This window comes from Oncorhynchus nerka, linkage group LG11, assembly GCF_034236695.1.
Source record: "Oncorhynchus nerka isolate Pitt River linkage group LG11, Oner_Uvic_2.0, whole genome shotgun sequence".
Lineage (NCBI taxonomy): Eukaryota > Metazoa > Chordata > Actinopteri > Salmoniformes > Salmonidae > Oncorhynchus > Oncorhynchus nerka.
This window is the reverse complement of record NC_088406.1, coordinates 68,665,396-68,680,423: the sequence shown is the minus strand read 5'-3', so window position 1 is coordinate 68,680,423 and position 15,028 is coordinate 68,665,396. Positions and strand designations below refer to the sequence as shown.

Here is a 15,028-nt window from a genome sequence, read left to right as displayed (position 1 = left end):
GTTAGTTTCTACTAACTGTCTACTTCATTTGCTACTGTAGCTGTTACTTTGCTTGTGTTTTAAACTGGAACCTGGTCCCAGATCTGTTTATGCGAATTTACCAAATAATGGCCATTATATAGGAGTTGGCTATATAGCACAGACAGATCTGGGACCAGGCTAGAACTTAGTAGCCGATGTAGTTCCATTCAATCTCCTACTTTGTCTAGTCTCCATTCTCACCCTCCTTCTCCCTCTCTCTTTATTTCTCTCTCTCCTCTCCTCTTCTCCAGGCACTTCCTCTTCAAGACAGGCACCGGCACGACCCCTCTGTTCAGCACGGCTACTCCAGGCTACACCATGGCAACGGGCTCCGTCTACTCGCCGCCCACACGGCCACTACCCAGAAACACCCTCTCCCGCTCCGCCTTCAAGTTCAAGAAGTCCTCCAAGTACTGCTCCTGGAGATGCACTGCTCTCAGCGCCGTGGGACTGTCCGTCCTGCTGTCTGTCCTGCTCTGCTATTGCATAGGTAGGATAGTACTGCTACAGTGTATGCACCTACACACACACTCACTCTGTAGTGGATACCTTATACAGATGTAGGACGTTAATTTTCCTGAATGCAGACGAGCTACACGATTGACATAAATTCACCGAAAACCGACACTAACACGTGGTTACATTAACAGTATTGCACTTTTCATGTAGCCTTTTTCAATCAAAATGGACTAAATGTAAAAATCCTGTTGCTGTAGGATTATTTTGCTGCGACAATACTGGTCAAATTAAGATCGAACATATTTACAGTTGAAGTCGGAAGTTAACATACACCTTCACAATTCCTGACATTTAATCCTAGTAAAAATGCCCTGTCTTAGGTCAGTTCAAATCACCACTTTATTTTAAGAATGTGAAATGTCAGAATAATAATAGAGAGAATAATTTATTTCAGCTTTTATTTCTTTCATCACATTCCCAGTGGGTCAGAAGTTTACATACACTGAATTTGTATTTGGTAGCATTGCCTTTAAATTGTTTAAATTGGGTCAAACGTTTTGGGTAGCCTTCCACAAGATCCCCCAAAATGAGTTGGGTGAATTTTGGACCATTCCTCCTGACAGAGCTGGTGTAACGGAGTCAGGTTTGTAGGCCTCCTTGCTCGCACACGCTTTTTCAGTTCTGCCCACAAATGTTATATAGGATTGAGGTCAGGGCTTTGTGATGGCCACTCTAATACCTTGACTTTGTTGTCCTTAAGTCATTTTGCAACACCTTTGGAAGTATGTTTGGGGTCATTGTCCATTTGGAAGACCCATTTGCGACCAAGCTTTAACTTCCTGACTGATGTCTTGAGATGGTTGCTTCAATATATCCACATCATTTTCCAACTCATGTTGCGATCTATTTTGTGAAGTGCACCAGTCCCTCCTGCAGCAAAGCACCACCACAACATCAGACCAGAGGACATTTCTCCAAAAAGTATGATCTTTGTCCCCATGTGCAGTTGCAAAACGTAGTCTGGCTTTTTTATGGTGGTTTTAGAGAAGTGGCTCCTTCCTTGCTCAGCGGCCTTTCAGGTAATGTCGACATAGGACTCATTTTACTGTGGATATAGATACTTTTGTACCCGTTTCCTCCAGCATCTTCACAGGGTCCTTTGCTGTTGTTCTGGGATAGATTTGCACTTTTTGCACCAAAGTGCGTTCATCTCCAGTTGACAGAACGCGTCTCCTTCCTGAGCAGTATGACGGCTACGTGGTCCCATAGTGTTTATACTTGCATACTATTGTTTGTACAGATGAATGTGGTACCTTTATGTGTTTGTAAATTGCTCCCAAGGATGAACCAGACTTGAGGAGGTCTTGGCTGATTTCTTTTGAATTTCCCATGATGTCAATCAAAGAGGCACTGAGTTTGAAGGTAGGCCTTGCAATACATCCACAGGTACACCTCCAATTGACTCAAATGATGTCAATTAGCCTATCAGAAGCTTCTAAAGCCATGAAATAATTTTCTGGAATTTTCCAAGCTGTTTAAAGGCACAATCAACTTAGTGTATGTAAACTTCTGACACACTGGAATTGTGATACAGTGAATTATAAGTAAAATAATCTGTCTGAAACAATTGTTGGAAAAATTACTTGTGTCATGCACAAAGTAGATGTCCTAACCGACTTGCCAAAACTATAAAAAACTAGACATTCGTGGAGTTGTTTTAATGTCTCCAACCTAAGTGTATGTTAACTTCCGACTTCAACTGTAGGTAACCGTTGGATCAGCTGTGAAAGTAAATTGGGTAACCATTCAGTAACCATCGCACACTGTAAGGTTACCTCAGGTGACAAACTCCAATGTTTTAAAACCACACACCCCCCAAATCTAGCATCTACCACATGAAACGGGTACATAAGGTTCAGACAAAGCAGTAACCAACCACAGCTGTCTATCGCTAAGGCCCCAGGGCTCTTCCGCTTTGCTTTAGTTTACATTCCTTCCACAGCGCTGTAAATGCCAATCTGATAGTGATAGCATTTCCTATCAATGACATTGGACACATGCTCAGCCTTAAACAAGCACAGTGATTGCTCAGCCTTTGATTATAAACCCTGAATAGTTTCAGTTTCCAGCTGGCGCGGAGGAGTATTGTTGACACACACGCACACACACACACACACGCACAGGAGTGTGTTGCCAAAGTACCCCGATGCCTCTATCCAGTTGTTGTGACTAGCTGTGATAGATAGCAAATGCCACAGCTATTGCTCATAGAGAATGTGTGTGTGTGTGTTTGCGTGTGTGTGTGTGTGAGAGAGAGATCTGATTGTATTAGTATTCACCATGCACATTCAGCTATAGCGGGAAGGAACTCTCTGCCCCCTCATCCACTCTGTTGGATCTCTGCTGTAGAGACAAATCACATGTTGTTTATCACAGGATTCATAAACAACAGCTGTAGGCTAACAGTGAAATGCTCACTTACAGGCCCTTCTCAACAATGTAGAGAGAAATCAAATAGAGAAATAATAGGAAGTTAAACACGTGATAACACAGGTAATAATACATACACGATGAGTAATGATAACTACACTGGGCAGCAGTACTGAGTGGATGTGCAGGGGTACGAGGTCATTGAGGTAGATGAGTAATGATAACTACACTGGGCAGCAGTACTGAGTGGATGTGCAGGGGTACGAGGTCATTGAGGTAGATGAGTAATGATAACTACACTGGGCAGCAGTACTGAGTGGATGTGCAGGGGTACGAGGTCATTGAGGTAGATGAGTAATGATAACTACACTGGGCAGCAGTACTGAGTGGATGTGCAGGGGTACGAGGTCATTGAGGTAGATGAGTAATGATAACTACACTGGGCAGCAGTACTGAGTGGATGTGCAGGGGTACGAGGTCATTGAGGTAGATGAGTAATGATAACTACACTGGGCAGCAGTACTGAGTGGATGTGCAGGGTACGAGGTCATTGAGGTAGATGAGTAATGATAACTACACTGGGCAGCAGTACTGAGTGGATGTGCAGGGGTACGAGGTCATTGAGGTAGATGAGTAATGATAACTACACTGGGCAGCAGTACTGAGTGGATGTGCAGGGGTACGAGGTCATTGAGGTAGATGTGTATGTACATAACTACACTGGGCATCAGTACTGAGTGGATGTGCAGGGTTACGAGGTCATTGAGGTAGATGTGTATGTACATAACTACACTGGGCAGCAGTACTGAGTGGATGTGCAGGGGTACGAGGTCATTGAGGTAGATGTGTATGTACATAACTACACTGGGCAGCAGTACTGAGTGGATGTGCAGGGGTACGAGGTCATTGAGGTAGATGTGTATGTACATAACTACACTGGGCAGCAGTACTGAGTGGATGTGCAGGGGTACGAGGTCATTGAGGTAGATGTGTATGTACATAACTACACTGGGCAGCAGTACTGAGTGGATGTGCAGGGTTACGAGGTCATTGAGGTAGATGTGTATGTACATAACTACACTGGGCAGCAGTACTGAGTGGATGTGCAGGGTTACGAGGTCATTGAGGTAGATGTGTATGTACATAACTACACTGGGCAGCAGTACTGAGTGGATGTGCAGGGTTACGAGGTCATTGAGGTAGATGTGTATGTACATAACTACACTGGGCAGCAGTACTGAGTGGATGTGCAGGGGTACGAGGTCATTGAGGTAGATGTGTATGTACATAACTACACTGGGCAGCAGTACTGAGTGGATGTGCAGGGGTACGAGGTCATTGAGGTAGATGTGTATGTACATAACTACACTGGGCAGCAGTACTGAGTGGATGTGCAGGGGTACGAGGTCATTGAGGTAGATGTGTATGTACATAACTACACTGGGCAGCAGTACTGAGTGGATGTGCAGGGGTACGAGGTCATTGAGGTAGATGTGTATGTAAATAACTACACTGGGCAGCAGTACTGAGTGGATGTGCAGGGTTACGAGGTCATTGAGGTAGATGTGTATGTACATAACTACACTGGGCAGCAGTACTGAGTGGATGTGCAGGGTTACGAGGTCATTGAGGTAGATGTGTATGTACATAACTACACTGGGCAGCAGTACTGAGTGGATGTGCAGGGGTACGAGGTCATTGAGGTAGATGTGTATGTACATAACTACACTGGGCAGCAGTACTGAGTGGATGTGCAGGGGTACGAGGTCATTGAGGTAGATGTGTATGTACATAACTACACTGGGCAGCAGTACTGAGTGGATGTGCAGGGGTACGAGGTCATTGAGGTAGATGTGTATGTACATAACTACACTGGGCAGCAGTACTGAGTGGATGTGCAGGGTTACGAGGTCATTGAGGTAGATGTGTATGTACATAACTACACTGGGCAGCAGTACTGAGTGGATGTGCAGGGTTACGAGGTCATTGAGGTAGATGTGTATGTACATAACTACACTGGGCAGCAGTACTGAGTGGATGTGCAGGGTTACGAGGTCATTGAGGTAGATGTGTATGTACATAACTACACTGGGCAGCAGTACTGAGTGGATGTGCAGGGGTACGAGGTCATTGAGGTAGATGTGTATGTACATAACTACACTGGGCAGCAGTACTGAGTGGATGTGCAGGGGTACGAGGTCATTGAGGTAGATGTGTATGTACATAACTACACTGGGCAGCAGTACTGAGTGGATGTGCAGGGGTACGAGGTCATTGAGGTAGATGTGTATGTACATAACTAGGAATAACGTGACAGATAGTAAATAGTAGCAGCAGCGTATGTGATGAGTAACAAAAAAAGTTAGTGCAGAAAAGGCTAAATGCAGATAGTCTGGGTAGCTATTTAACTATTTAGCAGTCGTATGGCTTGGGGGGGTAGAAGCTGTTCAGGGACATGGTTGGTTCCAGACTTGGTGCATTGATACCACTTGCTGAGGGAGAGAGAAATGGAGGGAAATTAATCATGTTGATTCAGACACACCTGCAAACAATAGACCTGTATTTTTGTGTAGTAACTAGATAACTGGACTCTCTCTCTCTTTCGCCTGCAGGCACACACACACACACACACACAGTGGGTAGGAACAGTAAGCCCAGTTGACCGTTTGTAGTGGTCAGTCCAGACTGATGGATCTAGCCCCGCAGCTGTCCAGAACAGAACAAGAAGCCCTCACACCTCAGTGTGGACTATAGAGCTGTGAGGCGTAGAGACCGACTAGATGGACGCTGCCATGTTATCTGTCTGCTGTCCACTTAGCAGCACTTGAGCAGTACTCCCCCTCTGTCAATACAGCGGCTAATGGGCCTCTGGGCCTGTCCGTCACTCAGATAGGGTGAGGGAGGACACATACTTGCACACACACACACACACACACATATTCACACATACATAAGTGCATGCAGTGCTCTCTCTTTCTTCCCCACACGTATTACGCTCGCAGTACACACACACACATACATACACTAGGACTCACAGAATACAAACCCTTTGCCTCCACATCCGCTATTCTGAACCGCCAGTGATTCCCATAACCTCATCCTCACCAAGGAAGATACATTATTAATATGTCATGCTGCCCAGTAGGCTTGAAAGGAAGGAAGAAAGACCCTGAATGACCTGTTCAGTGCAGCGACAACAACACGTTCTCTTCCTACCAGAAAGCTAATGATGGAATCCAACCCAGCAGGAAATGGTTGCTGTGTCAGTGGGGTGTCAGCGGGCTGTGAGTGTGTGTCCGTGCGTGCAGTGGTGTGCATACACACTCCGCCCCAGCGCCATTCATTCCAACATTTATGTCCCGACCAGAACCACAGTAGGGCGCCTCGCCAACCAAAGCTAAGTTATGGTAAAATATGGAGAGCTAATCTCTACGGCTCCCTGTAGGGGACAATCATTACCATCCACCCTCAGATTGAGTGTCTCTGTAGACTTTTAACTGAATACGTTGGTGGAGAAGGACACTGTTGTCTTTCTACAAACCTCATTATGTGTTTCTGTAGTGAAGGAGAAACACACATGCTTACTCAGCCTCATACGGAGTCAGTCCTGATAATGACGTGAAAGACCCTTAATGAAGAATTCATGAGACCATGAAGACAGTTATGAGGAGATTTGCGACACACACACACTAACACACACAAACTTTACAACACACACACACACACACTCATACTAACTTTAAAAACACACACCTAACACACACTAACTTTGAAACACACACACTAACACACACTAACTTTAAAACACACACACAAACACAAACTAACTTTAAAACACACAAACACACTTAAAGATGAACTCTCTAACTTGTGTATAATTTCAGCCAGTAGTTTTGAAAGTCGTGCTCACGAGCCTAAAGTGTACTACGTCATCCAATTATGTGCGATATGTTACAAATTTTGCAATTTGTATGATATATTACAAGTTACATTTGTTGTGCTTAAGATCCCGGAGTGCATCTTTTATTTGACTAACTTATTTCAAGCATGTTCTAATATTTCATGGCTCAACTTTATGGCACGATAATGAAAGCTTTTACACACACACACACACACACACACACACACACACACACACACACACACACACACACACACAAAAACCAACCATGCTTGTATGGTACTTCGGCAAAAAGGACTATGACTTTCCTGTCTCCAAATGCTGGTTGCTTTAAAGTTGAGGGGGACCAATAGACAGTGCCAATAGACAGTATAAAGATCGTACTTTTTGGAGAAATGTCCTCTGGTCATAATGACCATCGTTATGTTTGGAGGAAAAAGGGGGAGGCTTGTAAGCCGAAGAATACCATCCCAACTGTGAAGCATGGGGGTGGCAGCATCATGTTGTGGGGGTGCTTTGCTGCAGGAGGGACTGGTGCACTTCACAAAATAGATGGCATCATGAGGTAGGAAAGTGATGTGGATACAGTGGGGCAAAAAAAGTATTTAGTCAACCACCAATTGTGAAAGTTCTCCCAACTAAAAAGGTGAGAGAGGCCTGTAATTTTCATCATAGGTACACTTCAACTATGACAGACAAAATGAGGGAAAAAAATCCAGAAAATCACATTGTAGGATTTTTTAATGAATTTATTTGCAAATTATGGACGCGGCTGGGGATGCCGTCTGGGCCTGCAGCCTTGCGAGGGTTAACACGTTTAAATGTTTTACTCACGTCGGCTGCAGTGAAGGAGAGTCCACAGGTTTTGGTAGCGGGCCGTGTCAGTGGCACTGTATTGTCCTCAAAGCAGGCAAAGAAGTTGTTTAGTCTGTCTGGGACCAAGACATCCTGGTCCGCGACAAGGCTGGTTTTCTTTTTGTAATCCGTGATTGACTGTAGACCCTGCCACATACCTCTTGTGTCTGAGCCGTTTAATTGTGACTCTACTTTGTCTCTATACTGACGCTTAGCTTGTTTGATTGCCTTGCGGAGGGAATAGCTACACTGTTTGTATTCGGTCATGTTTCCGGTCACCTTGCCCTGGTTAAAAGCAGTGGTTCACGCTTTCAGTTTCGCTCGAATGCTGCCATCAATCCACGGTTTCTGGTTTGGGAATGTTATAATAGTTGCTGTGGGTACGACATCGCCGATGCACTTGCTAATAAACTCACTCACCGAATCAGTGTATTCGTCAATGTTGTTGTTTGACGCAGTGCGGAACATATCCCAATCCACGTGATCGAAGAAATCTTGAAGCGTGGAATCAGATTGGTCAGACCTGAGTGCGGGAGCTTCCTGTTTTAGTCTCTGTCTATAGGCTGGGAGCAACAAAATGGAGTCGCGGTCAGCTTTTCCAAAGGGAGGGCGGGGGAGGGCCTTTAAAGTTAGAATAACAATGATCCAGGGTTTTACCAGGATTTTCACATTCTTAAAATAAAGTGGTGATCCTAACTGACCTTAGACAGGTAATTTTTTACTAGGATTAAATGTAAGGAACTGGGAAAAACTGAGTTTAATGTATTTGGCTGAGGTGTATGTAAACTGTATATAGTGCACTGCTTTTGACCAGGGCCCAATGTCGTGCACTATGTAGGGGGATTTTTCTTATCTCTATATGAACGTGCTTTCACGTCTTTCTCTATATCTCTCTAATTCTCTAACACTATATTTCTCCATCTCCCTCCCTCCCTCCCTCTCCATCCCTCCATCCATCCCTCCCTCCCCCTCTCTCTCTCTCTCGCTCTACATCTCTCTCACACTCTCCCCATCCCTCTCTGCCAACCTGCTCTTAATTATTGAATACCCCACTTGGATGGATGGAGAGGGTCGATGGTAGATAGGCCAACACACACACACACACACACACACACACACACACACACACACACGTATTACGCCCATCCCTTTGTTATACAGTGCTACTGTAGGTGAAGGGATGTTTGGGGTTAACACCTCAGACTGGAGATGCCAAATATATAGTAAGGGTCTTGTTCTGAACACTTTTCCTTTCCCACTTCTCTCTATCTTCTCTCTCTCTCTCTCTCTCTCTCTCTCTCTCTCTCTCTCTCTCTCTCTCTCTCTCTCTCTCTGTCTCTCTCTCTCTCTCTCTCTCGATCTCTCTCTCTCTCTCTCATTTTTTTTTCTTGTTCTGAACACTTTCCACCCCTCCTCTCTCTCTCTCTCTCTCTCTCTCATCCCTCTCTCTCTCCCCCCTTTTCTCACTCTCTCTTTCTATCTTTCTCCCCCCACTTTCTGAAAACACTCTCATCCTCCCCAGCCACCCATAAATACTTTGCGTTGCTTTTCACATGTACAGAGGAACACTTTCATACACATTAGGAAAGAAATCACGTTTACTGGTTATGTCATCAGTTGTGTAACTGGGAAATGGGGGAGAAATGCATGACTTCTTCCTATCATGGCCTACTTTTAAATTCAACATTTAGATGCTCAACTATTTTAAGCAAGGAGTGAGTGCCTATTTCGCGCTTTGTTTCACCTTTGTTCTTTATTTCTCACTGACTAGGAAAGTTCATTGTTGTATGTTTGTTTATCAAATAATTATTTGATCGTGTTCAAATATTTTACTGGGCTGTGTTGCTTTGGGGATACTTTATTTTCGGGTGAAAAACAAATTCAGGACTGACAACAACAGAAATGCATGAAGAGTGCAAAAAGAGCAGAGAAAAGGAGGACAGCAACACAGTGTGCTTCAAACACTGAGAATGGACCAATCACAACTGGGTATGATTTGTGAAAAGTGTGGAAATCAATAGTGGCCTTGAACCACCCTGGAGAAGTTGACATGATTGTTGTTGTTGTGGTTTTGGTTGTTGTTGTTGTGGTTTTGGTTGTTGTTGTTGTGGTTTTGGTTGTTGTGGTTTTGGTTGTTGTTGTTGTGGTTTTGGTTGTTGTTGTTGTGGTTTTGGTTGTTGTTGTTGTGGTTTTGGTTGTTGTTGTTGTGGTTTTGGTTGTTGTTGTTGTGGTTTTGGTTGTGGTTGTTTGAGAGTGTAAGGAACATGGCCGAGGGACGAGCGGTTGATAACAAATAAAGCAGACCAACACACGCACGCGCACACACACAGGTACAGATAACCTTATCTGTGTGTGAGTGTGTCTATGCACGTGTGTGTGCCAACCCCCACCTGTCTCTCCCTCACACTCCAGCTATCCTTATCTCCCATTCAGTCTTCACTATCTTCACCTGGGGCCATGTAGACCCATCTGCTACAACACACAGCACACACACCCCACCAAAAACAGATACATACATACACCCCACCAAAAACAGATACACACATACACCCCACCAAAAGCAGACACACACACCCCACCAAAAACAGATACACACATACACCCCACCAAAAACAGGTACACACACACCCCAACAAAAACAGGTACACACACACACCCCAACAAAAACAGGTACACACACACCCCAACAAAAACAGGTACACACACACCCCAACAAAAACAGGTACACACACACCCCAACAAAAACAGGTACACACACACACACACACACCCCAACAAAAACAGGTACATACACACCCCAACAAAAACAGGTACACACACACCCCAACAAAAACAGGTACACACACCCCAACAAAAACAGGTACACACATACACCCCACCAAAAGCAGATACACACACCCCACCAAAAACAGATACATACACACCCCAACAAAAACAGGTACACACACACCCCAACAAAAACAGGTACACACACACCCCAACAAAAACAGGTACACACACACCCCAACAAAAACAGGTACACACACACCCCAACAAAAACAGGTACACACACCCCAACAAAAACAGGTACACACATACACCCCACCAAAAGCAGATACACACACCCCACCAAAAACAGATACACACATACACCCCACCAAAAACAGGTACATACACACCCCAACAAAAACAGGTACACACACACCCCAGCAAAAACAGGTACACACACACCCCAACAAAAACAGGTACACACACACCCCAACAAAAACAGGTACACACACACCCCAACAAAAACAGGTACACACACACACCCCAACAAAAACAGGTACACACACACACACACCCCAACAAAAACAGGTACAGACACACACACACCTCAACAAAAACAGGTACAGACACACACTCACACCCCAACAAAAACAGGTACACACACACACACACACCCCAACAAAAACAGGTACACACACACACACACCCCAACAAAAACAGGTACACACACACACACACCCCAACAAAAACAGGTACACACACACACACATCCCAACAAAAACAGGTACACACACACACACACCCCAACAAAAACAGGTACACACACACACACACACCCCAACAAAAACAGGTACACACACACACCCCAACAAAAACAGGTACACACACACACCCCCCAACAAAAACAGGTACACACACACACACACACCCCAACAAAAACAGGTACACACACACACACATGCTTTTCTCCAGCGGAAAAAAACTGGGCAAAATCTCAATGGGCTCTTCTCCCGGTGTAGCCGTGTGCACCGTTAACAAATCTCCCATCTCTCCAGAGTTTTGGGAAGAATTCTCCCGCCTGATTTCTCATTCATAGAATTCCGGTCCTGGAAATAATTCCGGAATCATCCAGAAAACACTGACATCCCCATATTTCCCCTGCTTTGGATGCATTAGACTGAAACCTTGGTTAGGATGGATAGAAAAATCCAGAATGATATTACAACTGACATGCAACAGTAGACTTGTATTTCTGGGGGTGGATTTGCATCCATTTTGCACAGATTTTGTACAGATATGTGAACTATCATTAGTGAAGTAATGACATTCTGTATTACATTTGGAAAGCAAAGTGAATGAACGTGTAGACGGATGCCTAATGGTTGTCTTTCTAATGAAAGTGCTGCTAAATGAGAGCTCCACCAGCCTCGTGACTTCCTCTCAGTCTGAAAAGGTTGACCTTTTAGCAAATAGAAATGCTTTGAAGACTCCAATATCCATCCACGTCCACACCTGTCTCTCTTTGTCCGGCTGGTTCTCCAATGCTTCCCTTGCTCTCGATCTATATGCCTTCTCTCTCCCCCTCTCTCGCTCTCAGAGGTCCAGAGACTGGTGTTTGATTCAAGCTCGAAGGGGTTTGATGCTGTTTTGGCGAACCTAGCTCAGAGATGGATATCTCAACATTGTTTAACAGTTGTCTCGTGGTTGTGTAAAGGTTGTCTGAGGGCCTCCCAGCATGCTCCACTCTGGCAGCACTTGGTGTCGATCCGCCAACTTTTCTCCCATGACCCTCTGGTCCTGCCAACCGCAGGAGGCCCTCCCCAGCACCACACCTCTCTAATTTAATGAGAGAGAGAGAGAGAGAGCGAGCGAGAGAGAAGGCTTGGTTGAAACTGTGGGGGACTCTGGTTGAAAACACTCTGGCCTCCGGGCCCAATGCTAGAGGATTCCCTCAGCTTACCCTACACATTCTCCCTCTTCTCTCTACCTCTCGTCTTCCCCTCACTCTCTCTACCTCTCTCTCTCTCTCTCTCCACCATTTGACCTCTCTGTCCCTTACTCTCCTTCGCTCTCACTTCCATTCCCTCCAGCTATAATGTCTAGATATCCTACAACCAGCTAACACACACACAAATACACACACTTATACAGAACACACATACTCCCCACCACACAGCCAGTATACACCAACATCCCCTACTTTTATAATGATTTATAGGTGGTTGTGAGTGTGTGTTCAGGTAGAAAACCACAGGGGTCTGTGTGCACTACTAAACTCCCCTCATTAGAGCTAGAGTGTGCAGCCAGGCAGGCTTATTACTCACACAGGACACACACTGACATGTGTGTGTGTGTGTGTGTGTGTGCGTGCGTGCGTGCGTGCACTAAACAGTCATTCTCACCAGACTTACTACTGGTCCTCCAGTACTGTCTGAGTCACAGTCCTCAGGCCTCCATCATGTCTGGCTCCTACTAAAGCCCTCGGCAGTCATGACAGCTCCAGACGGCGCTGAAACAGTGTTAAAAACTAGAAACTGGCTCATCTCGCGTGTCTCCTCACTTTTAGTGTGGCTTCTCGCAGAAGCACTCAGAGAGAGAGCGAAATGGAGAGGAGGGGGGAGAGAGAGGGAAAGAGAGAGAAAGGTGTGGGATTGAATTATATCCAGCCAGAGGGCCGTCTTGATGTTAACGCTCTAAACTGCGTGGCTCCATCTCTCCAGCTCCCTCCCTCCATCTCTCTCTCCTCTCAGGGCCTAGGTTAGCATATTGGATTTTTCAAACAACAATACCTGCTCTTATTTTGACAGATTCATATTTTGACAGATTATCTTTCTACAACTCCCAACTCACCTCCTACACCCACACACAGGTTCAGATATATACACACCCTGAAGGGTCCGGCCAATCCGAGAGCTTGTTAGAACCCAAACCATAATCGATGGAGGGATATTTCTCCTGTTGTCTTTTTATCTGATAAAGTTCGATGAGGCATCCTATCTCTGACTCGCTGCTAGGTAATCTGTCTTTATGGTGTGTGTGTGTGTGTGTGTGTGTGTGTGTGTGTGTGTGTGTGTGTGTGTGTGTGTGTGTGTGTGTGTGTGTGTGTGTGTGTGTGTTGTTGAGCCCTCGACCACTGAGAGTAACAAGTCTTTTCTCTCTCTCTCCCCCTATTGTAGCCATGCATCTGTTTGGTCTGAACTGGCAGATGCAGGAGACAGAGGGCTACACCTTTGAGAACGGTCAGGGGAAGTCAGACACCACACCCAACACCATCACCGCACTGTCTGCTGATAACGGTAAGGAGGCTAGAACACACACACATCGACCGACTCATTGGGCCCTGTGTGCATAGTGGCCAGAGGCTTTAAGTCCCAGTATTAGAAGAGAGGGCAGTGATCTGACCACATAGTAACACAGTGTTTAACCACACTGACAAGGTTATACTGTACCTCTCACACTGGACATAGTCATTTACAGAAGTTCTTATCCAGAGCAATTTACAGGAGCTATTAGGGTTAAGTGCCTTGCTCAAGAACACAGTGACAGATTTTTCAACTATTCTGCTTCGGGGTTTGAACTAGCAACCTTTTGGCTCTTTACCGATAGGCTACCTGCCACCCTATAGCTCTTTCTTTTTTATATACCCCATTTTTTCTCCCCAATTTTGTGTTATTCAATTGGTAGTTACAGTCTTGTTTCATCCGGAGAGGCAAAAGTCGAGAGCCATGCGTCCTCCGAAACACAATCCAACCAAGCCGCACTGCTTCTTGACACAATGCCCGCTTAACCTGGAAGCCAGCCGCACCAATGTGCAACACCATACACCTGGCGACCGTGTCAGCGTGCACTGCGCCCGGCCCGCCACAGGAGTCTCTAGTGCACGATGGGACAAGGACGTCCCTGCCGGCCAAACCCTCCCCTAACCTGGACGATGCTGGGCCAATGGTGCGCCGCTCCATGGGTCTCCCGGTCGCGACCGGCTGCGACAGAGCCTGGACTCGAACCCAACTCTAGTGGCACAGTGCCTTAGACCACTGCACCACTCGGGAGGCCCTTATAGCTCTTTCTTTTAGTGCTGTTTTTGTGGTGGCTGTGTAGGTGAGCTTGTGTCTATGGAGAAACCCAAGGAGAATGCATAGTCAGTGGGATAAACCCCCTCTCACACATGCATTAAGCCTGCTCTGATTTATTCACTAAACATTGCACTTAGCTTTCTCCTAGAGAAAGAGCTTCCTAAAGTGTGAATGTCCTCAGATTGCTTTGTCCTCAGATAGTGTTTTGAAGACTCTACCCACACACACACACACACACCCTGCCATCATTCATCCAGGCCCATTATCCAGAGGCATAGCCCAGCCACCAGCCAAATGGTGCGTGTATGTATGTGTGTGCGCGTGTGTGAAGACTACCAGCCGGGTCACACTCCCACTGAACACCTCATAATGCAGTCACTCTATCAAACTCTATTTGCCACTGACCTCCAGACACACACTGTATCCTCATCGGACACACACTACAGCTCTAATAACACACACACACACTTTTTGTAGCTGTCTTACACAGCAATGTTTCTCTTTATCGATCCCTTTCTCACACCAACACACATACACCTTT

General features: G+C 45.6%; 1 protein-coding gene across 3 annotated transcripts in view; it reads left to right on the top strand.

The window, feature by feature from the left end:
- LOC115137566 (teneurin-3-like) overlaps window positions 1–15,028 on the top strand; it is a 383,150-nt gene that overhangs the window by 255,143 nt on the left and 112,979 nt on the right. For all 3 annotated transcript variants that reach the window (XM_065024893.1, XM_065024894.1, XM_065024895.1), the window contains 2 exons: window positions 273–511; window positions 13,591–13,710. In XM_065024893.1, coding sequence (XP_064880965.1) covers window positions 273–511; window positions 13,591–13,710 — 359 coding nt within the window. The remainder of the gene's footprint in view (window positions 1–272; window positions 512–13,590; window positions 13,711–15,028) is intronic.